A 27353-nucleotide genomic window follows, 5' to 3' on the forward strand; every position below is an offset into this window, starting at 1 on the left:
AGGGTTCTCTTCTCTCCACATCCTTGCCAACACTTGTTATTTTTTGTCTTTCTGATAATAGTTATTTTAACAGATGTGAAGTGATATACTCTTGTGATTTTGAGTTGTATCCCCCTGATGGTTAATGGTTAATGATGTTGAGCATCTTTTCATATGCCTGTTGGCCATCTGATGTATTCTTTGGAAAAATGTCTATTCAGATCTTTTGCCCCTTATTTAATCAGATTGGATTTTTGCTAATGAGTTGTATGATAGTGTGTGATAGTCTCCAATTTTGTTTTTTCTTGAAATTGATAGTGTGTGATAGTCTCCAATTTTGTTTTTTTCTTGAAATTGCATTCTGGGTCATTTGTGGATCCATACAAATTTTAGAATTATTTGTCATATTTCTGTGAAAAATGCCATTGGAATTTTTAAGGGATTGCATTGGATATGTGGATTGATCTGGACATGGACATTCTAAGTACAGAATATTTTTCCATTTATTTGTGCCTTCATCAATTCCTTTTATTAGTGTCCTGTAGTTTTTAATATATAGATCTTTCACCTCCTTGATTAAATTTATTCTTTGGTATTTTATTTTATTTTTTAATGTAAGTATAAATGGGATTATTTTCTTAATTTTTCTTTCTGATATTTCATTGTTAGTATATAGAAATGCCACATATTTCTATATATTGATTTTGTATCCTGCTAACTTTACTCATTTATTTGTTAGTTCTAACAGTTTGGTAGAGTCATTAGGGTTCTCTCTATGATACTGTGTTCTGCAAATGGTGGTAGTTTTATTTCCTTTTCCAGTTTGGATGTCTTTTACTTTATTTTCTTGTATAATTGCTGTGTCTTTTCAGATTGCTTTCTGCCATTTAAATAATCACTACTATAATAATGATAATATTGTTTTGTAATTTATTCACTTCATGATATAGTTAGCATTTTTACATTATAATTTTTAAAAAGTTGTAGTTGAATTGACCAAGTAAGAGATATTTGAGCAGAGATTCTGTCTATATTATTTTTCTATTTCCATGTGGACACAACATAACACAGGGCCAAAACTAGTAGAATGAGTCTCTGATGAATTTATATTACAAGTCAAGCTATTTTTGAAAAAATAGATTTTTGATATTTTTAGTAGAAATGAGAATATAAATGACTTATATATGTTAATATATAGGATACTCTATGCCTCTTATTTCAAAAAATTACAAAATTTTTTTTCACTATGCCACTATTAGGAAAATAAAACTATAATAAACATAATTCACATCTACATAGAAATCCAAAAATCTTTGAGGAATAACTAATATCAAAAGGTGAACAAAATGTCCTTCTATACAGAGGAGGCATTTATATGAAAGGATAAAGTAATCAAAATAGAAATCACTTGAAGTGAACATGGTAACTCTTCAGCCAATCATGCTTACTTTTCCTAAATAAATAAGTGTACTTGGGGTAAAGTTTAATTTAAAAAAGTTTAGGTAATTAATTAAGCAAAGTTTATTTAAGCACTAGAAAAAGTTTAATAATACCTGTCATTATTATAGTACACATAAAGAGATGAGCTCTAGACATGTAATTTATATTAATATTAAAGAAACAGTTAACATTGTAGTGCTGCTTTTGAGATGACGCAGATATAACTTTAACCACTACTGAAGTTGAACACAAATTTGAATTTTTGAAAAGTACCATAATTTATGAAGTAAGCAATTGTTGAAATATATTAATATATATATAAAATAATTTTATGAATAAAAAAATCATCCCTATGTGAATTACTGGCTGGGAATATTCCTTTTCAGTCCATTTTTCTACAAACAGTTTACTAAGATGGGACATACTTAAAAACTCAAAAGCATTGTTGAACAATAGAGCAAGAGATTACATGAAAATGTTTTCACTTCAAAATTTTAGACTGGCTTCCTCTAGCTTCCTGGCTAGACATGATAAAATTATCTCATTTACACTTCCATCTCCCCCTTCCGGTTTTGTCCGTTATATCTTCTTTGTTGTTTAGTAAATTATAAAACATGTGCTTTTGATTTCATGTATTTTAGACAATAGTAAGTCCCCCTTAAGAAAATAAAATAAATTAGAATATTTATACTTGTTCCAGTCTTCTTTTCCCCTCACCATTTTTATTATTCACAACAGGATTTATGACTCTGTGTCTATATCCTTTAGTGGCATTAGCTCTATATGACAAGGGGTCAGTACCAGTTCCTTTTTACAATGTTCCTTTTATCCTCTGCTTGTCTGGATTACCTAGTTCATTAGCTCTTTTTAATCTTATTTTTCAAAGGAAGATGGACCCTGTAATCCCTGAATTCTTTCACTTTTGAGAATATCTGTCAGTTGCCTTCTTGAATGAGAATAAAGCTGTGCATTCTATTTTTAGGTAACACTTTCACTTGGTACTTTTGTGACATTGCTTGACTGTATACATGATATTGTCTGCTGCTATTGCAAGTTAGAGGCTAATTTGATTTTCTCTCCTCATGACTGAGTTCTGTGTGGATACCTGAGTACCATTTTCCTTGTTCTTGATCAGTAACTCAACCAAGAAACATCTAATAGTCAATAAATCCACATAAATTTGTTTTGGAATCTGTTTGAGTCTATTTGTCATGGATGATCCATATTTTGATTGAGTTTATCTTTCATGTCTATTATCATTTAATTAATTTAATCTATGTCTTTATTTTTGGCTTTCTTCATATTTTATTCTCAGTGTGATGATCTTTCTGTGAGCAATTAAAACTTCAACTCTCTGTTCTGTACAATGTTGTTTCTAAATTATTTATTAGTTCTGTCATGGTGTTATTTTGGTCCATTTGTTTACCCACATCTGTTGTTTTAATATCTTTGAATTCTTGTTACATTAGATTTCTTTGAATATCCTTCTATAGCCCCAAACATTTTCAGCATTTTTTTTCTTTCTCATATTTTCCTCAGAATAGAATCCTTACTGTATTAGTTATATATTGTTGTGAAGCTAGTACCCTAAAACAGCAGTTTAAAACCACAAACATTTATTTTTTAAATATTATCTGTGGATCAGGAATCTGGGAGTGGCTTAACTGGGTGGTTGTGCCTCAGGATCTCTTAAGAGGTTGCAGTCAAGCTGTCAACCAGGACTATTATCATCTCAAGGCTCAATGAGTCTGAAAGATATACTTCCAAGCTCATTCATTTGTTGACAGCCCTCAGTTCCAATTATTTTTTGAATGCCTTTTTTTGTCATTAAGCTAATTTTTAGATTATATAATATATATTTTAGATTATATTTAATTTTATATATAATTTTAATTTATATATTTATTTTTTTAAAAAATTTTATTTATTCATGAGAAACACAGAGGTAGAGACATAGGCAGAGGGAGAAGCAGGCTCCCTGCAGGGAACCCGATGTGGGACTCGATCCTGGATCCTGGGATCATGCCCTGAGCCAAACGCAGATGCTCAACCGCTGAGCCACCCAGACGTCCATTTTATATATATATAAATTTTATATATGTATGTATATATGTATATATTTTATATATGTATATAAAATTTATATATATAAATTTATATATAAATATAAATAAATTAATATATATATATAAATGCACATTCTCCCTCACTTTTATATTTAGGTCAGTGTTTTAGAGATTTTACCGTCTCTGTTTACTATTTCACTGAATTTCCTTTAAAACTTTCTTCTTAAAACCTAAGAGATATGCCGTCTAATCTCTTATCTCTTTAGAGAGTTCCTTTGCTTTGACTGTATAACAAACCCTTTTGATGAATAGCAGTATCAGGTTTTCCCAAGTTTTTCTTCAGGTCAACAATCATTGTTGGTAGTGGTGGTAGTCAGGATAAAATACAAAATAGCACTTGTATTCAAAACTTGTTCTGATTTTTTTCAAAATAGATTGTTTTTAAATATATATTATGCAAGAAGCACATTCTCATTTAATTTTTTAAATAGAGTTATATAATATTAGCAATAAAACATCCTGTTTACCCCTTCTCTTTCTTATTTTGTAAGAGTGACTACTGTTTACAGTTCTTTATGAATCAAACAAGATTTTGTTCTATACAATACAATTATAGATGTGTAGATTTGTATTCGGACTCTCTCAATAGCTAAAAGCCTATGTATATAAATTAGGTTTTATACACAGTAATAGATTATGAACATCCCTCAATGTCAGACTACTTCATATTAAAGATTATGTGTGTTCATTTTATAGATGCTCATAATTTAACTAGTCCCTTACTGATATTTAATTTGTCTCCATTTCTTTGTTTTAAATAATACAGAAAGGAATCTCTCTACATTTTATTTTAGAGTTATGTGTTTTATTATGTAATGGATTCCTAGAAGAAGAAATGCTTTGTCAAATATTCTTCAATATCCGAGACTTGAAATCATGGTAATTCTACCGAATTGAAACCTGTTGAGTAAAGTAATTATACCTTCTCTGTATATTGGCTGAAAATAATGGTGTCTTAATATTTGAAATTAGCTGATAAGGTTTCCTTAATTCTTCCTAGCCTAACATGTCACACACTGCTACTGGATTTTACATAGACAGACTGCCCTAAAGTAGAAGTGTGTGTGTGGCATATCTGAGGGACAGCAATGAGGTTAACATGCTAGGATGAACTAAGAGAAGGGGACAGTAGTAGAGGATGAGTTCAAGATAGAGTTTTGTGGGCCATTTTAAGGACTGTAGAGGATCTTCTCTCCATAATCAAATATTTAAAATGTAGTCTACATCCCTTGTCCCCACTTCTACTGCACTGTGGCCTCCATCCTGTGTGTTGCCTCTAACAAAAGTCTTCAGCTACTTCATGACTGCTAAGGCAGTGGCCTCTTCATATATCTTGGCACTCTGTTGGCCATATATAATTTAGTGTAAATAAAAATGTCTTTGGTAATTGTAAAATGTAAATTGCTTTATTTTATTTTTACTAACCACTGCCATCGTCACAGAATTGTTTGCCTGCCTTTTCCTCTTGTTCTCTCCCAATTGCTCTGCTGCTTTATCTGCTATTTTCTTTGAGCTTCTTATGCCAAATCCTTTAGCTTTCCTCAGTGTGTGACTTGATGTTTCATTCTTGTTTCTCTTCTTCGTGACCTTTGAGAAGTTTCACAAATGCATTCCCAACTCTAAATGAGTTAATAGAAGATTCTATTTCTGAATAGCTCTGAAAAACTTAAAGGCAATGTTCATGACTTTTAAAAATATTAAGCTTATGGAAGTAGATTGCTTAAGATGTTTAAATATTTGAAAAAGGACATTTTATTTTACACAACTACAAATTTTCATTAGCATTTCCTTCTGCCTTGAAGGCCTTTAAACTGCTTCAGTGGGCTAATTGATGTTCATTAGGTATGATCATAAGACATATTAAATTCCAAAATATTTTCTTTTTCAGCAATCTTTAAATTACATTTTAGCTAATATATATTTATTATTATATGTAAATACTATTTTAACACCTTAGAATTCATGTTGTATAATTGGCCTATTATTTAAACATAGTCAACTATCTTATAAGGCAGAACAATTCACTCAATATCAGATGACAATGTTTTCTAAGTTATACTTGCTATTTTACATTACAGGAAAATACTAGTACATTAATCCTAGATAAGAACTTAAAAATGTAAAAATAGGATGCCTGAGTGGCTCAGCAGTTGAATGTCTGCCTTCGGCTCAGAGGGTGATCCTGGGGTCCTGGGATCGAGTCCCGCATTGGGCTCCCTGCATGGAGCCTGCTTCTCCCTCTGCCTATGTCTCTGCCTCTTTTTCTGTGTTTCTCATGAATAAATAAAATATTTTTAAAAAATAAAATAAAAATCTAAAACTACTGCCTAAATTTAAATTTAAGTCTCTTTCTTCTTCTGTGGGTCTTCTACGATTTGCCCTTGTTTTCCTAGATAATATATAATTTATCATTAGAAGAAAATTTACTCTTTAGCATAAAAATGTGTTCCTTTTTATAAGAAATAATCATCCATAATGTTGTTTTTTGACTCAAACTATTAGAAACACTGCAATTTTGAAATACAGTTTTTCTTTAAATATACCTCTATGAAATATTTGTATAATACACTCAATTCTATTACATTATCTACATTTTAAAATGTGATGTGGAATTAAATTTTCATGGGAATCTTATTTTATTTCTCCATTTTGATACAAGCAGCCTGTGTGCCCTTTCCTTCTATAAATTACAATATATAATCACAAGAGCAAACCTTGAGTTAATGCTTTAAATTTCTCCAGGATAAATTTACTACATAAGTTCCAGATATTATTTTTATACATAATTACATTTCTTTCAAGATTATCTTTCAGTTTATTATCAAATAACCTTTTTTTGGTCAAAAAACTCATGTCTATTCCAATATTTAATTGAATGAAATATTTTGGGGCTTGACAAGAAAATCACAATGAAGCTTTATTCTTTCTCCAAGGTCTAGCCTCAATGACTCCCATATGTACAATACTTACTGAAGACATTCTGCTTACCAATACTTACTTTAGACCTTAAATCATATTTCTATTTTTTACAACTGCCTATTTCATATAATAGGATGGTACCTAGAGAGATCATATCTAATACCTAGTCCAATATTCAGTCCAAGTAACATTTTCTAGATTTTTAATATCTTCCATGAAACATTAACAGACTTCCTCAGCATTTCTTCCCAGTGCTAATTCCTGATGGCTTATCTGAACAGCCTTCTCAGTGTTTTCCTTATGAGTGCGGAGCTATTGTCTAAGATTCCTCTGTTATTTTTTAAATAGTATCATATTTGTTTTAACTTTATCTGGGCAAAAAGGATACTTGTGACAATCTTGAAATACCTGAAGAATATGCTGATATTTCATTGTTGTTGATATGGTTGCACCTACTTCACACGGGAATCCAAGATAGCTATCTCAGTGGTAGGAAAATGGCATTCCAGTGTTAAATATTCAAACCTAAGGATTCAAACTTCAAAAACTCTGAAACTGAGTTGAGAATGATTTTTAAAAACAAATACAAATACAAATACAAAAAAAAAAAAAACCCACAAGCCCTCCCTTGTTCCTTGTCATTTGAAAATAAAACATTCAATGCCCAAATACTTTTAGTATTTTGTTCAGTTTTCAATTGGTATATAACAATGTCACTCAACAAAATATCTTGTATATACAAATTAAAAAATAATACATTTTATACTTACACAAAATTTCACAGGAATATGGGCTAAATCTTCACTTGTGATTAGAAATATTGGGAGATATAAAAGTGCAATTTTTCAGAATTTTTAGTATCTGGAAGAATGTATGATACTAGTGATTTTGGAAAATTTTTCTTCCAGGTGGTTTAGAATCTTTGAAAAATCTTCAGCAACTAATTGTGGACCACAATCGGCTAATTAGTACAAAAGGTCTTTGTGATACTCCTACCATTGTATACCTGGATTGCTCACATAATCATCTTACTAAAGTTGAAGGTATTGAAAACTGTGGATTGCTTCAAGTGCTGAAGTTACAGGGAAATTATCTAACTGAGGTAATTTATTTGAATTATTGGCTTCTGTGATTAATGCAGCATTTTTCTTTTGATAGAAAAATCAACTGCACATTTTAAAAGCAATTTTGATTAATTTTTCTTTGTTTTTGCTTGCCATCTATATGTGATTTCCAGTTTACTTAAAACTGTTACATACTTCTATTTAAAAAATATTCAACATAGAATATTTTGTAAAGAAATCTAATTTAACCTAAGTTTTTCAGAACACTAAAATATATCATAACTTTTCAGTTATATTTCAGTATATAAGTGGGGCCGAATGTATCGGTTATGAAATTCTAGTTAAAATTTATCATAGGAAAAAAAATAAATAAATAAATAAAATTTATCATAGGGATCCCTGGGTGGTGCAGCGGTTTAGCAGCTGCCTTTGGCCCAGGGCGCGATCCTGGAGACCCAGGATCGAATCCCACGTCAGGCTCCCGGTGCATGGAGCCTGCTTCTCCCTCTGTCTATGTCTCTGCCTCTCTCTCTGTGTGTGACTATCATAAATAAATAAATAAATATAAATAAATAAATAAATAAATAAATACATACATAAATAAAATTTATCATAAAGTAACTTTTATTTAAAAATTTCTAATTGTGAATTTAATTCTTAGAAATTTTATTGATACTAAAATTCTCATTATACTTTGACTTATGTAGTTTAACAGAATATACCTCTTGTTAGTTTTAGATTTTATGCTTTTAAATTTTATTGAATGAGAAAAATAGTTTACTAAATATAAGCTAATGACCCAAATTTAAATATAGCTTCCATCCTTGGAGAATCATGTCCTACTAAGAGAATTGCACTTGGATGATAACAGCATTTCAACCGTGGAAGAGCTTTCTTCATATTGGTTGCCTTTACTACAAAACCTGACTCTCTCTCAAAACAGGTAAAAACAAACTGCATCATAAGCACTAAATGCATTGAATGATTGCTTAAAGTAAATGCATGATGTTTATAACACGTAGAAATGTTAATTTTTACCAGCAATACAGTGAAAGTGCATCACAAATTAGTATATAAATTAGAAATTTAACTTTTTTAGTAGCATTTTAATTGTTACTTATACTACCCGTTTTGTTTCTTCTCAAAGACATACTTGTAGAAATCTCCTAGAGCAGATTTGTTTATATTTGTAAAGAATATAGTCCTTAGAAAATGCAGGAGGAAGTTAATTTAATTCAGAAGGATGTCTCATTCTCTCAAGTGGTACTTATTAAGTCCTGGAAGAATGATTTTTAATCTGCTCTCAACTTGCATGTCTTTTTGTAACTGTTAAGATTGATTTAAATTTGATTTCCCTAAGGATATAAAGTAACACTTAAAAAAATACCTTAACATTAAATCGAGATGGGTACCTGACACAGAAGATCCATTTGAAACCACCAAACATCTGGATCTTTGCAGAGAATAACTGTCTAAAACCAAAACAGGAGCACAATATGTGTATGTCTCCCTCTGCTTAATATTTCATTGAGACCTATTCACTTTAATATGATTAATTTGTTCATCAAAGGCACATTGAGTAGAGGAAAGAAACCACGTTTAACAAGAAATTACTTTTTTTGAGTTACACAACTCTTGCAGAACAAGTGAACAAGTACAACCCAGTTTTAATATATATTTTTTCCTGAAAGAACCATAACATTTTTTCACATTCTCTGCACAATGGTGCTGATCCTTTGAGTGTATATGTCCCAAATGATTTCACTTCCACCTGTTAAAACTATTCCAGCATTTGACAAAGCAAAAACTGAATCTGTGTTCAAAAATTCCCTCAAATTATTTTAATCAGATCTAATACATGAAAGTTGATTTGGTTTTAAAGTGGCATTTATTATAGAGCAAGTTCTATCAGATAACACTGTTTAAATCATTTGGGGCATCTACAAACTTGGTAGATCTTCTCACAATATTTTCCAGGTAAGAAACGCAATGTCAATAGAATGCTCAGCTGTGCTTTGTGCATATGCAATAAATCACTCAGTAATTGACATACCTCATACGTTTTATGGAAGTGGATCTCAAACCACATTAATGAGCAAAATAACATTAAAAGAGATTAGAAAATATTCAAGTCAATAACATTTTTTGAGAAATAATGCCTTTAATTTCTTTGGACAATTTAAACTATCAAAGAAATCATCCACTTTTAAAAGTTAAAATTAATACTAACTGATGGACTTTTGCCCTATCAATCTGGTATAACTTATTTTCCATATCAATCTGATATGACTAGGAATTATATACTAGATTACTAGACATTTGTTAGGTTTGATAATAATAATTGGAGTGCTTAATCCAAATAATCCTTATTTATAAATTTGTTTGCTTAACCTTATAAAATTTGAATGTTGAGATGGTGTTTGCTATTTTGGGGGACATAGAACTGAGTAATATATGTCCTCATCATTAAAAAAAAAAAAACTCTTAAGAAGGGGTGCCTTGTTAGTGCAATTGGTTAAGCATCCAACTCTTGGTTTCAGCTCAGGTTGTTATCTCAGTATCTTGAGATCAACCGAGGAGCCTGCATGGGGCTCCTTGCTCAGCACAGAGTCTGCTAGAGCCTCTCTCTCCCTCTGCCCCTTTCCCTACCCTGTCCACTCTCTTGCTCTTCCAAATAAAGCAATAAATCTTTTCTAAAAATTATTTTTAAAACCCTCAAGAATAAAATAATCTTTTGAACTTAACTGTATAAAAAAGTACTTTGTTATATAATGCATGCTTTTTTTACTTTTTAATAATACTGTCACTTATATTTGAATGTATTCTTTGCAATCTCTCAAAGTTCTTGCACATTAACCTTCTATCATTTCTGAAAGAACAAAAGGGAAAGACCGAAGGATATCAGGGAAATGCAATTGATAGAAATGGACATAGAGAATAATAAAATTATTTCCTAAAATCATAGTATAAAATCCTTAGAATTTTTCATAATAGGCTACTTCCATTAACTATAGGAATTATCTATCTTACATTAAGCTTTTACATGTACATTGACTTTTTCAGAACTATATCAGTTTTGGTAAAACTCAGGATCAGCACATCTGGGTATGAATTCTGAGCCTACAATTTACCTATCAGTTGACCTTGAGCAACTCTCTTCTTACTACCCAAGCCTGTTCTTTTTTTTTTTTTTTTTCCTCTGTGTAAAAGGAATACTAATACCTACCTATCTTTCCTATTTGATGGGATTCCAGTGGTGATCCAAAAGGAGGATAAATGTCAATACATTTTGCAGGCCTCAGAAGGGTTTTATAAATGTGATATTTGGATTTGTGATTGGTATGTCTTTTAAATTATATATATTTTTCTTTTAATTTTTGATAAATATTTTCACCACAAGGAAGAAATTATGTGTCCATATGTTTTTTTTCTCCAACAAATGAAATACAATAAAGAATGATACTTAGTACAATTGTTTGAAATACATGTTTCATCTTGACTTCTGTTTTAAATTTTCATTAGGACATATGACTGTTTTAAGTTTGATTCAGTGGAGTCCTAACTGGAAGACTCTCGGCTCATGTCTTTCTACTTCTAGTGAGACTCTAAGTAGGAGCAGAAAGTGGAAACTATTACCCATTGGCTGCTCATTGTACAAATCATTTGCTTTTTGTCGTCTTTGAAATTTATATCTTTTTTATGCCCAGGGCTAATGTGACAAGGTCAAATGGTATTAGGTTTTCACTAATGTCCTTTGTCTTTCTGGTTTGAATTTTCTTGGAAAAAATATACACAGAATGTCAGTAAAAGGAAAAGTTCTAGAGGTTTAAAAAAAGAATTGTACTATTAGGTTTCTACCATCCTAATGAATAGTCATAAAGGTGAATGAATAGCCAGTTTTCTTAATTAAATTTTTTTAAAAAGAAAAAAAAATGATTCTAAAAGCATGGTTATCTGAAAAGATAAAATTTTAATATTATAAAAATATTCTGTCGAGCCAAATATTTCTTTGCTTGCATAATTTTTGAGAAAAAATTATTTTATTTTTAATTCTAAGATGTCATTGGTTATTTTACTGGATGCCTTCATATAACATATATGTTACCTATACTTTGCCATGTAACTTACTTTTTAAAAATATGAAAGAGTCTGAAAAAATGGGAAAACTCGTCCGTTTATCTTTCAAACCCTTTTAGTAGAAGGACAAAGATTTAGAATTATAAATTAGTTAAAGCTACAAAACAAGAATTTTCTTGTTGATAAATATATTTATTAGAATTATATTAAAGAACTTAAATTTCTATTTGTAATAATAATAATGATCCAAAACATGCCTGAGTAAGAAAATCATCAAACTAGAACTTGAATCCATTAATTAGGCATCAACAAAGTTTTAAGTTTTCCTTCCTTCCTTCCTTCCTTCCTTCCTTCCTTCCTTCCTTCCTTCCTTCCTTCCTTCCTTCCTTCCTTCCTTCCCTCTCAGTGTACATTAAATATTTCAGTAAATTTTACTATTTAGGAATGTATGTACAGATAATGAAGTATATATAAATGCAATGGCCAATATTTTATTACTTTTTCCTTTATTACTTTGGATTTTTTTTCATCCTAGGAATTATATTTAAGAAGTCGTGTTGTGTAGGTTTGATATAAGTAATACTATTGTATTTAGGTTTAGCTACAGTCAGAACTATTTCCAGCCTCATTATTTAGTCTGTTTTTTCATCTGTAGTATCTTCTGTCTCTCTGCTAATGCAGAACAGGATAGTACAAGAAAGGAGTCAAGGTTAGGACAAGGGTTAGTTTTGTGCCAAACCCCATGAGGCTTCCCAGTCACAGTATTATTCTATAAGCGTCTGACCCTAGAATAATAGATTTTTTTTTTTCATGACAGGGAGATGGTAGAAATAAAGATGTAAAAATGTGTGCCAGGACAACTGGAAGGACAGTATAAAAAACAAGAAAGCAAAAGAAATAGAAATAAATGCATGCCTTTTTTTTTTCTTTTGTACTAGAAATATTCTGTTAGTTGAGGCATATTTTGAACTGTGTGGATTTCCAACATTTATAGGGGGGTTTGGTTCAGGAGATTTGTGTTTGTAATGAGATCATATTTGAAGCAAAGGAATTTTTCTGTTGTTTAAAGATTTGGAAGAGCTGGTTTAATTTTCATTTCCAAATAGCTATGGTAATATGATATTATATTACAGAATAAGTGTAGATTTGTCTTAGTTGGAAATGCAAATCAAACTAAATTAATTTTCCCTTCATGGGTTTTGTTTCCAATGATGTGACTATTTTGAATATCACTTATATCCCATGCTTGTTTTGGAGTCCTTAACAACAATTATATCTTAGAAAATAATAGAAACTTTTAAGAGCAGGAGGAAATTTCATTTGAATATGTAAGCATTAATAATATGTATTAATTTTAAATATTACATAATTTTGCCAAACTTAAGCTTATTTTATATATTTATAATGTTCTATTATTATGTTCCTTAGAAGCATATTTCAAACTTAGAAATATTCTTAGTGTGGGATCCCTGGGTGGCGCAGCGGTTTGGCGCCTGCCTTTGGCCCAGGGCGCGATCCTGGAGACCCGGGATCGAATCCCACATCAGGCTCCCGGTGCATGGAGCCTGCTTCTCCCTCTGCCTATGTCTCTGTGCCTCTCTCTCTCTCTCTCTGTGACTATCATAAATAAATAAAAAAATTAAAAAAAAAAAAAGAAATATTCTTAGTGTAACTTTGGATAGTTAGAATACTTATAATACTTTCAATCTGGAAAACAAAAACAATGTTTTAATTAAAAACAAAACTAGTAACTCTAATTTGTTGTGCTGTCAGAAGTGAAAATTTTTTTTTATATTTTTACCTCTTAATGGTTTAAGTTATGTGTTTGAGCCAGGAAAAATTATGTAGATAATATAAATTCTCTGTAAATTTGACCTTACACCAAAACAAAACAAAAACAATAACAACAAAAAAAATCCCCTTATTTCTATTTAAATAGCAAAAGCAAGTACATATTAAACTCTGTTATATTTGTCATTGAAATTGACAATCCATGGCAGTTTCTCTTTAGAAATGAATATAAATCTTCCATTATAGAATAAATACTTGGAATTTTATAATTACTACATTTTTAATTAGTACTGTTAATATTATATTTTATACACATACAACTGTATCTATAACTATATTTGATTGCATGTCACCATATATTTGAATTATAGAAATACATTATTACATAATTACATCAATAATAAGAACATTCCAATTTAAAATTTTTATGAATTTTATTTCTTTGTTTCAGCTTGACAAAAATCATACCACTTTTTCATTTTGTTTCCTTGGAAAAACTAGATGTCAGCAACAATTGTCTTTCTGGTAAGTTTAGAACAATATATAATTTTTTAAAGTATATAATGGGGTTTTGAATGTCTTTACCAAATGTGTTAGAGAGTTGTTTTGGATAGATGTATTAATGGTACTTACAAATAACATTATCTATACAATAAGAGGTAGAGGAGGAAAAAATTCCCTGTAGGCCTAAGAAATTGTCATAAGACAGAATTAGAAGCAAATAATGCAACGTGTAATTTTTTTTGCAAGTTGGTATATATTTCTCTTGCCTTCTACTTCCTATACTTTTGATAAGAATGTCTCTTTCCTTCTAAGATAGGGAGGATTCTAGAGGATGTTTAGTATCTGGAGAATGTTTAATATTTCATTTGCATTATCTCATTGTGGTTTTAGTTTACATTTCCCTCATGAATGATGATATTAAGCCTTTTTACATTCTTATTTATTGATGATTTTTGTACATTCTTTTGTGTCTATTCAAATGTCTTACCATTTTTATCAGTTATTTTCCTTTTTCTTATTGATATGTATAAGTTCTTTATATGGTCTGGATGTAATTTTTTGTGATATTTTCTCCCGGTCTTTTCTTTAACCATGAATTTTATTAATGGTATTTTCAGATGAGTGGAAGTTTAAATTTTGATGAAATTTATTATTTTTAATAGTTTTGTTCTGTGTCCTGTGTAATATTTTTCCACCTTTTAATTTAAGAAGATGATTTTATATATTTTCTTGGTTCTTAGAGAAAATTTTTTTTTCTTAGAGAAATTTTGTACTTTTAGTTTTTACCTTTAGGTCTGTCAATGGCCTATATCAAATTATTTTTTGTGAATGGCATGAAGTAGAGGATGAGTTCAGATTTTAATATGGATATCCAGTTATTCCAGCAGCATTTGTTGAACAAGTTTTTTTTCATCATTGAATTATTTGGTGTCTGTCAAAATATTTGATTTACCTTTGACTTACTTTGGGATGAGTTTCTATTAACATGTTTTCTCTATTAACTAATCTAAATGATAGATCATACTTTCCTATTTCTTTATATGTTTAGTAAGTTTTATGAGATGGTGCATTTAATTGAAAATTTTGGGAAAGCAGCACATGGATCAAGATTCTAAAGGTTCAAAAAGGAATTCAGGAGAAAGGAGAAAAAAGTGTCCTTAGCCTTGTTTCCCCAGCAGCAGCCAAAGTTACTAGCTGGTCAATGCACTCTAGAGATATTCAGTGCATACACAAGCATTTGAATAACAGATTCCTCTCTGATCTTGGCTTCTGTTATATCCGCATCTCCTTCCTATTATTCCCTGGCAGTTGCCTTGGCCTCCTGGTCTTCACAGATCAGGCTGCTAGGTCCCAAATACATTTTTCCTCAAGGCCTTTGCTTTTATCTCTGGACAAAATTAGTTTCCAAGAGGCAACAGTCAACTCAAGTGATGGAGGTAGTATTTTTGAAAATGAGAAAATATATTAGAAAACAAAAACAGCCATATTACCAAGGGCACCTTTATGATCTGCTTAACAGATCATGTGCTCTGTTAGCAGATCATTGGGAAAACTTTGAAACAACCAAAACAAGAAATCTCTCAAACAGATCTGTACAGTTATATACATAGCACAGTTCCAGAGAGTATAGGTAGATAGTTCAAGTACCATAGCAAAGGAGACAGAGTACTTTTAGTTCAAAGGTTCTCTGGTTGCAAGAATCTGTGGTAATTCCTATATAACTGAGGACATACAATGTTAACTAGAACTAGAACTTTTCTTCCAAATTCTAATCCTATAGACTCATGTTAGTCTCTAAGTAGTTCTATTTGGTGCTAAAATGTTACCTTTTGCTTCTAGAGTTAGACGGGCATTTACATGATAAACATAAATCTTGCAAAGGATTGTGTGTTTTTTTCCAATTTATTTAAACAAACAAACATTTCATCTAAGCTCTGGGCTTGTTTTTTGTTTTTGTTTTTATTTTACACCCCACACATGAGAGAGATCATATAGCATTTATATTTTTCTGACTTATTCCACTTAGCATAATGCCCTTGAGATCCATCCATGTTGTCACAAATGGCAAGGTTTCATTCCTTTTTATGGCTACATAATATTCCGTTATACATCTAAATACCATGGCTATTTTATCCATTCTCACATCAGGTTGAGAATGTATAGGTGTATCCATATCTTTGCTATTGTAAATAATACTTAATGAGTTAATATGGAGGTGCATACATCTTTTCAAGTCAGTGAGGTTTCTTTCTTTAAATAAATTATCCTGAAGTGGAATTGCTAGATCATAAGGTTGCTCTATTTTTAATTTTTTGAAAAACCTCCATACTGTTTTCCATAGTGGCTGTGCCAGTTTACATTCCCACCAACTGTGTGAGAGGGTTGCCTTCTCTCCACATCCTTGCCCATACTTATTATTTCTTGACTTTTTTTTATAATAGCTATTTTAATGGATGTGAAGTGATTTCCTGTTGTGATTTTGAGTTGTATCTCCCTGATGATTAATGATGTTGAGCATCCTTTCATGTGTCTGTTGGCCATATGTATGTCTTCTTTGGAAAAATGTCTATTCAGGGGCACCTGGGTAGCTCAGTGGTTGAGTGTCTGCCTTTGGCTCAGGGCATGGTCTTGTGATCCTGGGATCAGGATCAGGCACCAGGCTCCTCACAGGAAGCCTGACTCTCCCTCTGCTTATGTCCCTGCCTCTCTCTCTGTGCTTTTATGAATAAATAAATATTTTTTTAAAAAGAAAAGTGTCTTTTCAGATCTTCTGCCTGTTTTTTAATCAGATCAGATTTTTACTATTGAGTTGTATGAGTTCTTTATTAATTTTGGATATTAGACCCTTATCAGACATGTGATTTGCAAATATGTTATCCCATTCAATGGGTTCATTTTGTTCATGGTTTCCTTTGCTGTACAGAAGCTTTGAATTTGATATGGCTCCACTTCTTTATTTTGCCTATGTTGCTTTATCTTTTGGTGTTAGATTAAAAAGAATCAAGGCCCTTGTCAAGGAGTTTACCACCTATATTTTCTTCTATGAGTCTTATGGTTTTAGGTCTTACATTCAAGTCTTCATTTTGAGTTCATTTCTGTGTATGGTGTAAGACAATGGTCAACTTTCATTTCTTGTTATGTGACTTCCCAACACCACTTATTGAAGAGACTGTTCTTTCCTCATTGTATATTCTTGGCTCCCTTGTCATAAATTGATTAAACATATAAGCGTAGGTTTATTTCTGAGGTCTCTGATCTATTGATCTCTATGTCTGTTTTTTAGTTACTATGGCTTTGTAATATAGTTTGAAATCGAGGAGCATGATGCCTCCGACTTTGTTCTTTCTCAAGATTGCTTTGGGTCTGCAGAGTCTTTTGTGAGTCTATATAAATTTTAGGATTGTTTGTTCTATTTCAGTGAAAAATGCCATTGAAATTTTGATAAGGATTGCATTGGATCTGTATATTTGCTTTGGGTGGTATGGACATTTTAACAGTATTGATTCTTCCAATCTAGTGCATGGCATTTCTTTCCATTATTTGCCTTCCTCAATTCCTTTCATTAGTTTCTTGCAGTTTTCAATATACAGGCCTTTCACCTCTTTTGTTAAATTTATTCCTAGGTATTTTAATCTCTTTATGGGCTTGTTTTCTTAGTTTCATTTTCTGATGGCTCATTATTAATGTAAAGAAACCCAACAGAGTTTTGCGTATTGATTGTGTATCCGCCACTTTAGTGAATTTGTTTATTAGTTTTAATAGTTTTTTGATTGAGTCTTTAGGGTTTTCTATATATCATGTCATCTCTAAATAGCTACAGTTAGGTCTCATTTTGGCTGGGCAGAGACCCCTATGTCTTACTGCTTCATGAACTTATTGTTGTCATTCAGCTTTTAGCCCTACAGCTGGTGATCTCTGCTAGGTTGTGTATGTAACTCCTCATACTTGTCCATGGACCTGTGGTGAATCTTCACACAGACTTCTTCCCCCAGTTCCTTCCTCACAACAGCAGCTTCTTCTTGTACTTTTCATCATAAATTCCAGCTTTAGTTCTCATCTTTGTCTCTTCATTCATCAAAAGAGCTTTTTAATTTGGTCTCTATTGCTCTGAAGTCGTAAACTGCTTTCAGACAGAAAACCACTATGATTGTAGACTTACCATATATGTCTCCCATCTCTTAGAGTCAGGTTTAAAAACAAGTGCTTCATATGTATTGTCCAGTTTTGTGATAGTTTTCTGTGGGAGAGCAATTCAATACAACTAACTCTGCAATGTAACCTGGATAAATCCTACTATTCTTACTTTTGAAAGTAAAATAGGTCTGTGTAATTCTATTTAGGTATGTGTTCAACATTACCACTTATTACTTTAGATTCCACTTCTTTAGATTTTCTCCTAACAATCTGGCACAAACTGTTCTAAGCCCTTTACACATATTACTTCATTTAACCCTGATCTAATAAGATAGGTACAAGCCTGAATCACAAAGTAATTGCATGGTTTGCAGAAGTTCACAAAGCTGCTAAATGGGAGAAATATATATTCTAACAGCAAAGTCTGTGTTTTTAATATAATCCCTTTTTAAAGGCATACTGTGTTCTGCAAAATAAATAATTTTGTTGCTTTCCTTAATATCTAACCAATAAATAAATGGTCATTTATTTATGATTATTTTTTTCTATGTATTAGCTTTCATAGTGATTATTATTGTTTATTTTCTATAGATCTTACAAGTGCCATTAGATGGTTTGATGCATGCTATTCTCTCCATGAATTGTCTCTCACTGGAAACCCACTTCTTCAAGAAATAGACTGGAGGTAAAAAACCTTGTTGCACCCTATTATATACTTTATTATAGTTGCAGAAAACACAATTTGATGAAAATTGTTCTGTGCATATTAATTGCTTAGGAAAAGTCAATAAAAATAATTTAAATGCTATTCAAAACAAGAAATTTTTGCAATATTAGTTTAAAAACTGTCTTCAACCTCAAATAATTTTGCACATGTATGAACTAATACAAATTTAAAATAATTATTTTGATCCATATCGTTGATTATATGACAGTTTTTGTATGATGTTAACTTGGGGCTTGTATTTCTAGAAAACACATTTAAAAGAGATATTTGGCTTCTGTTAAAGTATGAATTATAAGCATATATGAATTAATGCTTCTCTTTGAAATATTGCAGTACCTAGATATAATAGAAGAGAAATATTTTGTAATTTTTTAGAATGAATTTTCTTCTTTAAATAAGTTTTTCTAACCTGAATTCTCCTATTATGCTAACACCATTTCCCCCGCAAAATGACCAGCATTTTTTTACATGAGCTTTTTTGAGATAATTTTCATCCCACAGTTTTGTTTATGAGTATGAATATGGTGTAAACAACCACAATCAAGATATTAAACATTTTAATCACCTTAAAAATTACCTCAAGCTCCTTTGCAGTCAGTTGCCTCTCCCAGGCTTTAAAAATATCTCTCCGCTCTTTTATGGCTTTCATTGTTATCTGATGAAGAGTCTACCAACACTCTCTTAGGAGACTTCTAATATTTTTTCTCTTTTTTTTAAAGATTGTATTTTATTTGAGAGAGTGAGCGAGAGAGAGCATGAGCTGAGGGAGAGGGAGATGGAGAGGGAGACTCAAACTGCCTGCTGAGCAGGGAGCCCAACACTTGGGGCTAAATCCCAGAACCTGGGATCATGACCTGAGCTGAAGACATACTTAACTAAGTCATGCACTCCTAATATTTTCTCTTTATAAGTGGTTTTCAGTAATTTTATTATAATGTGTTTTGCTGTGGTTCTATATAGATTTACTCATCTTAAGATCTATTGAATCTCTTGAATCTGATGAATTAGAGGTTTCCATAAAATTTAAAAAAAAATTGGCCATTATTTTTTCACATATTTTTTTCTGCCTCCTTCCTGTCTTGTCTTACTAGGATGCCAATTTCACCAATATTAAATCACTTGATATATTCTAGAAGTTGCTATTGATCTGTTCTTTTATGTATTTTATACTTTTTTTTCTGCCTGTACTTCACTCTAAATAGTTATTGCCGTATCTTCAAGTTCTCTGATATTTTCTTCTTATACATTTATTTTGATGTTAATCCCATCCAGACTTTATCAGTTCAGAGTTCAGATACTATGTTTTTCATCTCTAGAAGTTTCATTTTTTTTTAACATTTGCCATTTCTCTCCAAATCATGCTTGTGTTTTCCTGAATCTTCTTGAACATATGAAGAATATTTATAATAGCCGTTTCAAAATCCTTGTCTGCTAGTTTCATCATTTGTATCATTTGGGGGTCTATTTCTGTTGATCCCCCCAATTCTGGGTCATATGTCCCCGATTCTTGCATACTGGATCAATTTTTATTGTTTTCTGGACACCTCAAATTTTATGCTGTTGATTTCTTAATTTGGTTCTTTTTCTTTAGGCAACATCTATTTTATTTCTGATGTGCAGCTAATAAGTTACTTAAAATTGGTGAGATGCTTTTAAAGCTTGCTTTTAAGTTCTGTTAGGGATGTCTCAAAGAAATCTTGAGTCTATTGCCAGTTTAGCTTTACTGCTATGGCACCGAATTTCTGAGTTTTCTCTCTGGTACCTAAAATACATACCCTTTCAACTTTGGCTGATATGAATTACTTCCAGCCCTAGATGGGTTCCAATAATTTTTCTATCTTTTACTTCCCCCTAATTCTTGCCTTTGGCCTTAAGTGGTTTTCTCTCATACATCCTCAGATCATTAATCATTTACCCACGTCCAAGTGAATTAAATCCCAGAATTCTGAAAGACTTTGCATATGTCTAGTTTTCTAATATTGCTGATGATTCTGACCTAAACTTTTGTCTCTCTTTATGTCCAGCAGCATGCATTTGTAAGATAGTCTAACATGATTTATTGTACATTTGACATTTATATCATGTCAAGTCATGGGCACATCAAGATAGAACAAGCTAAGACTAGACAGGGCCTATAGCCTAATTTTGCAAGATAAGTTTGACAACACACTAAGTACAGAGAAAGGAAAATAGGTACTGAAATTCAGGTGGGAAAACTTACTTCAGAATCCTCAGACTTTGGATCAAATCTGTAAATCCTATCAATTTGATTAGACAGTGAAAATACAACATTTATGAATCAAATATAGACAAGGAGGAATGTATAATTGAAAAGAAAGTTGTGACATCTGATCCTAGGGAAGAAGCAGTTGAGTCTTTGTCGTGATTTGACATTCCTGTGATGTGTGGCCATAGCCAGGAAGATCCTGGTTCTGATGACTTCCAAAGGAATGTATCTTACAGAAGAATCAATAATCTGGTGATGTTTAAAATTTCTATATCTAACTATATCCACTTGTAAACAACATAAGAATATCTAGGAGGTAGTCTCTTTCCCTCCCTTGTCTGAGCCCATTGCAAACCTCTGACACTCTTTTTCTACACATATTGATTTTTATGAATTTGTTAATTGATCTTTGGTTAATAAATAACATTTTTATACCAAGTCAAATAACTGTGTAATTTGCTACTTGTTGATAGCCTGTGTATCACAGAAGAGTTATTATCTTTGCTAGAAAATCTAGTTTTATATTTTCTTTAAAGCTCAGTTTCCACATAAATTTCTGAAGTTACACTGTTTTTTAAGGAAATTGTTATGTTTTTACATGTTTTAGAATAGAACTTGTCAATTTCTACTTTAGAAACATCTATTTCCAGGTGCAATTTAAGCTGTTAGTAAAGAGGAAAGACTACAGCCCAGTGAAGTGGTTTTCAAAGATGTTTTCCTAGACAAGCAACTTCACCATCACTTGGACACTTGTTAGAAATGCAAAATTTTGGACACTGCCCAGACTCACTTAATCAGAAACTAGGGGATGATGTTTAGTAAACTGGTGTTTCAGCAAGCCTTTTGAATGATTTGATGCACACTAATGTTTGGAAATCACTGTGTTTTTAAATTGTTCCTGCCCCATACTGTATGATATGACAAGTAACAACTTTCCTATGTGTCTGAATCCTCACTGGTAAAATGAGGATAATAATAGTACCTATTTTATGGGGTAGTAATGATAATTGAATATAATACACGTTTTGTTGGTAACAATTCATGGAACATGGTAAACATTCAGAAATCTATTTTCCATGTCAAGGCTAACCACACTATGGGCTCTTATTACATCACCAAATATTTAGTGTATGATTACTACCTCCAGCCAATGTCCTAACATTTTAGACACTCTAAAGGAAATTCTGTGCACTCCGGGATTTCAAAGCATGTTTATAATCTTGATAGGGATATAAAATATATGCAGAAATGATAGCCATGACAGCTAATAGTGATAGCAAATGCTGTCATGGTGTTTACTTTGAATCCAGCATTGTTCTCTCATGTAATATTCACAATATACCTGATGAAATTGCTACCTATTATTCCCATTTTACAGGTGGGGGAACAATCATATAAAGGCTAAATAACATGCCCAAGGTTGCACAGCTAGCTAGTGGAAGAGCCAGAATTTGATGTAATCAAGCTTCAGTTTGTGCTCTTTAACTGTTAGATTCAGTACCTAATACCAGTGTCAGATGACTACTGTAGGCAACAGATATGCTTTAGAAATCCCACCTTAATTTAGTGTGACCAGGAAAAACTATCATTCCCGAAGAGGCAAACTTTGGGTTAAACCTCAAAAGTTTGGTAAGGTTTAAAATCAAGTTAAAAGGAAAAAACAAAAGCATTTCTTATGGAGAAAATATCTACAAAAAGGAGGAAATATGATAGGCAAGGTTAGGTTTTGGTCTATTTAGATGTAAAGTGGATATAGTACCTTTGGAAGGAAGTAAGAAATCAAGTGTGTACACTTACAGTGGGTCAGAGAATGGGCGATATATCCACATATTACTCCACAGCAACTCTGAGTTGGGTTCTATAATTATCATTCTCATTTTACAGAGGTATTTACTAAAGCTTGGATTCCTTGTAATTTGCCCAGTTATGATGTGAGTGTCAACGAAGGGATTTGAGTTCTAAAGCCTGGAATTTAAATACTATGCTTAACTGTTTCACATGATCTATTGCTAACAAATTGTAAAGGGCCTCGTATGCTAAAGGTCTCCTTTATCCAGTGGTCATGGAGAGAGCCTGTAGGATGCTACATATATGTATATACCTTGTGAGTAAACTGCTCAGGTGCATGTCTAGTTCCACCACTTCCCAGCTGTTTGCCTTGTACAAGTTACTTAATCTAGCTATGTCTCAGTGTCTTTATCTATAGAATGGATATAATAATAAGAATAGTTACCTCAGGATTTATTCATTAAGGTAATATAGGTTGTACTACATAACAAACCCAGAAATCTATGTCGTTTAATACAATAGAAGTTTATTTTTTGTTTATATTGAGTCTGATGTGATGAGTTCAGCCTGTCTAATGTAAGCAGACTCAGACTCAGGATACTTCCATTTTGTGGCTCTGTGTTGTATGACTTCAATATAATATGACTGTTTTAGGTAGTAGATTCTGGTGAGAGAGATGGGAAGAAACCACAGGGAATGAACAACTGATATTTAACAACTCTGCTCTCAAAAGTGGCATTGAGAGACACCTGGGTGGCTCAGAGTTGAGCGTCTGTCTGCCTTCAGCTCAGGGCATGATCCTGGGATCCAGGATCGGCCCTCTCACTGGGAGCCTGCTTTCCCTCTGCCTATGTCTCTGTCTCTCTGTCTCTCATAAATAAATAGATAAATCTTTAAAAAAAAAAAAGTGGCATTGATCACTTGTCACATTTTCTACTGGCTGTAACCAGTCATAAGGCCAAACTAATTGCAAAAGAGGCCAGAACATGTAGAGAAGAACATCAGCATCAGAGTAGGCCAGCAGTCTTTGTGAGGACTAAATATGTTATTCCATAAAAGCATTTTATATTAGTGCCTAGCATATAGCACAGTTGATAAATATTAGCCATTATTTTTAAGAAGCTATAGAGAAATTTTGAATAGTTGTATGAAAAGGAAAATAGGATTTGGGAAACTTTTTTTCAGCAGTGAAGTAATAAAAGATTAGGGAAAATGGCCAAATTAAATGTTATTAGAGGGTCCAGGCATTAAAAAGTGGCTAAAATTAAGTAGTGGAAGTAGTCCTAGATTATTGTACAGATCTTTCTAGTTTAGAACTGGAAGAGTGACTTTAATGTGAGTTACCTTCTTTACAAAAAGAAGAGTAATTATGTCTAAAAGGCTCTGCTTGGCAGGTGATATTTTTTTTTAAATATTTTTTTATTTATTCATGAGAGGCACAGAGAGAGAAAGAGAGGAACAGACCCAAGCAGAGGGAGAAGCAGGCTCCATGCAGGGAACACGACGTGTGACTTGATCCCAGGTCTCCAGGATCACGCCCTGGGCTGAAGGCAGCGCTAAACCGCTGAGCCACCTGGGCTGCCCAGGTGATATTATTTATAATGAAAATATCTGATGGGTTGTTCTTACATAGATATTTTTATTTTCCTAGGTAACCAAATAAACTGTGTGTGTATATATGATACATATGTATATGATATATATGTATATGTCATAGATGACCAAAATTATTTATTGAAGGAATACCTTATAGAATTTTACAGTACAACATGTCAAAGGTTGAAAAAATTTATTTCAGGCCCTCTGAGTTTCTATTGAATTTTTTTTTTTTTTTCTATTGAATTTTTTAAATTTTATTTTAGTGATTGAAAGTATTATTACCTATAAATTAACAATTGATCTTATTATTGATGCAAGCCCCAATCCCAGACCCCGGGATCATGCCCTGAGCCAAAGGCAGACACTCAACCACTGAGCCACCCAGGCGTCCCTCCTTACACTGAGGTTCAAAACACTATTCCCTAGGTTTGGGGTCCTCATTTTTATTCATTTTTATTATTTTATTTATTTATTTATTTATCTGTTTATTTATTTATTTATTTATTTGAGAGAGAGAAAAAAACATAGATGAGCTGGGGGAGGAGCAGAAGAAAAGGGACAAGCAGAGTCCACACTGAGCACAGAACCTAATTTAGGACTCGATCTCAGGACTCTGATCATGACCTTAGCTGAAATAAAGAGTCAAATGCTCAGCTGACTGAGCTAACTAGGCACTCCTTTGGGTCCTCATTTTTAGAAAACAAAACTTAGAGTGAAACTTACTACAGAAAATTGGAGTGTCCAAAAGGCTCTGCTTGGCACATGGTATTATTTATAAGGAAAATACCCAATGGGTTGTTTTTAGGTGGATATCTTCATTTTCCTCAGTTACTATACAGACCAGATATATGATAACAAACAAAAATAGGTGGTTGTGCCCAATTTACAGAGCAAGCTCTTTAGGGGACATGGTTTTTCAATTAGACATGGTGCAAATAAACATGGATTCTCTTGCTGATCTAAATTTCCATTCAAATAGCTGCCATGTTGCCAGTTGCAATAACTAGAAATAAACCTGTGTCCCAAATAATCTTTACTTATGGTTTTTTGCATGAACAATAAATACTTAGTTTGTTGAATAAAATAAGCTCACAGTAAAAAATATTGATATAAATCTATTTAAATATATAAAGATAAATATTCACATTTTACCACTACTCTACTACTAAGTATAGTATATATACTATATAAGTATATCTTACAGTTTTAAAGAAAATATTTAATTAAAAATAATATTGAAAGAAAAATACGGTATTTATATTATAAACATTTATTTAGTTATAATTTCTATGTTTAAATGAACTTTACTGGACTAGATTAATAGCAACTTGAAAACTTTGCTTATCAAATTTCACTTTGATCAGTTGGCCTAATACAGCTCTCCTCTCATAACTTTAAGAAGAGATTCAGTTATCTAAAGGGTTTAAAATCTAGTAATCTATAAAATATGGATTCGTTAATGAAAAGATCAAGTCAAACTTTAAGCAGTGTGTTCCAATGAACTTTACATAACCCCTTGATACCAACAAAGGGATTAGTTATAGATTTTCCCAATTGGCTTCTTACTTTCATGTCTGGCCAGTGATAACATGAACAAAACTGATGTGCTAAAAAAAAAAAAAAAACCTCTTTTTAAAACTTAATCTACAGACTCAGTTTGGAATCTCCTTTGGGAATGTGATTCATTCATTAATGATTAATAGAGCCTCTTAAGCGACAGAATATTCACCAGGAAGTTTTCACTAAATGAAATATTGATTCAGCCCTTGGCCCGGAGGAACCCAGCTGGAAAAACTAATGCTGAGATCTCACAGTATCCTTATACTTCATTTCCAACATGAATCAACTTGTTACAGTACTATCTACTATATTCATCATAGACTCTCATAAGGCTGCATTTGCACTTAAGGCCAGCTCATTGCACTGCTAATTTATACAGATCTGAGAACCATTCTTTTAAATAAATAAATAAACAAACAAACAAACAAACAAACAATGTTTAACATAAAACACTGAATCTAATCTGGATGTTTATCATATAAATCAAAACTTCAAGATATTGTCATACTCTTTAAAAGCCAAAGGGGGCTCCCAGTGCACTGGCGCACCTGTACCTCCACCAAAAAAAATAAATAAATAAAAATAAAAATAAATTTAAAAAATGAAAAAATAAAAAATAAAAAAAAGCCAAACAAACTGAACTTTTATATCCAAAGAAGTTTCAAATATTCTCACTCCAACTGTTTGGAAACTCTTTTTATATAAAGGTGATGTATGTAATATCAAAATATTTTTGATGTAAAAATTCAAGACTGTAGATCCACATTGTCTATAATTATTACATGTAGCTACACTATTGTACATGATGATATCTATATCAATCACCATATCCAAAATATAGTATTTGATGACAAAATTATCATTTTGCCCCTTGCTAATCTGGTTGGTTAACATCCAAACAACTTCCACATAGTGCCACTTGCAATATCTAGAAACAAACCTAATATCCTGTATTATATTTGCATATATTTATTTTTCATTATTTTCATTGTCCAGAGCATAAAGAGCTGTTTTATTAAATATAATATGCTGGTGGTAAAGTATTGATCTTTCCATTAATCTGATAAAGCAAATTCTTTTATTTTTACTTCTAGGATTATATTAAATTATTTAGTTAAAATGGCTCTTCATTTTGTCATCAATTCTTTTTTTTTTTAAGATTTTACTTATCTGACAGAGAGAACGAGAGAGAGTGCACAAGCAGGGGGAGGGGCAGAGGAAGAAGGAGAAGCAGACTCACAGCTGAGCAGGGAGACAGAGGCGGGGCTCCATCCCAGGACCCTGGGATCACAACATGAGCTGAAGGCAGATGCTTAAGTGACTGAGCTACCTAAGCGCCCCTGTCACTAGTTTTTTCTGAATAGAAAGCTGGTTCAATATGCACTCTGTAACTTCAGTGTTACAAGAATACTTTTCTA

General features: G+C 32.0%; 1 protein-coding gene across 25 annotated transcripts in view; it reads left to right on the plus strand.

Annotated features, from left to right (window-relative positions):
- LRRIQ1 (leucine rich repeats and IQ motif containing 1) overlaps positions 1 to 27353 on the plus strand; it is a 214957-nt gene that overhangs the window by 39859 nt on the left and 147745 nt on the right. For all 25 annotated transcript variants that reach the window (XR_012005746.1, XR_012005745.1, XR_012005747.1 and 22 more), the window contains 4 exons: positions 7373 to 7566; positions 8344 to 8471; positions 13848 to 13921; positions 18626 to 18719. Coding sequence is in view for 19 of the 25 variants with exons in the window: in XM_072772945.1 (XP_072629046.1) it covers positions 7373 to 7566; positions 8344 to 8471; positions 13848 to 13921; positions 18626 to 18719 (490 nt within the window). In the remaining 6 variants the exon portion in view is untranslated. The remainder of the gene's footprint in view (positions 1 to 7372; positions 7567 to 8343; positions 8472 to 13847; positions 13922 to 18625; positions 18720 to 27353) is intronic.

The sequence above is a fragment of the Canis lupus genome, chromosome 13, assembly GCF_048164855.1.
Source record: "Canis lupus baileyi chromosome 13, mCanLup2.hap1, whole genome shotgun sequence".
Classification (NCBI taxonomy): domain Eukaryota; kingdom Metazoa; phylum Chordata; class Mammalia; order Carnivora; family Canidae; genus Canis; species Canis lupus.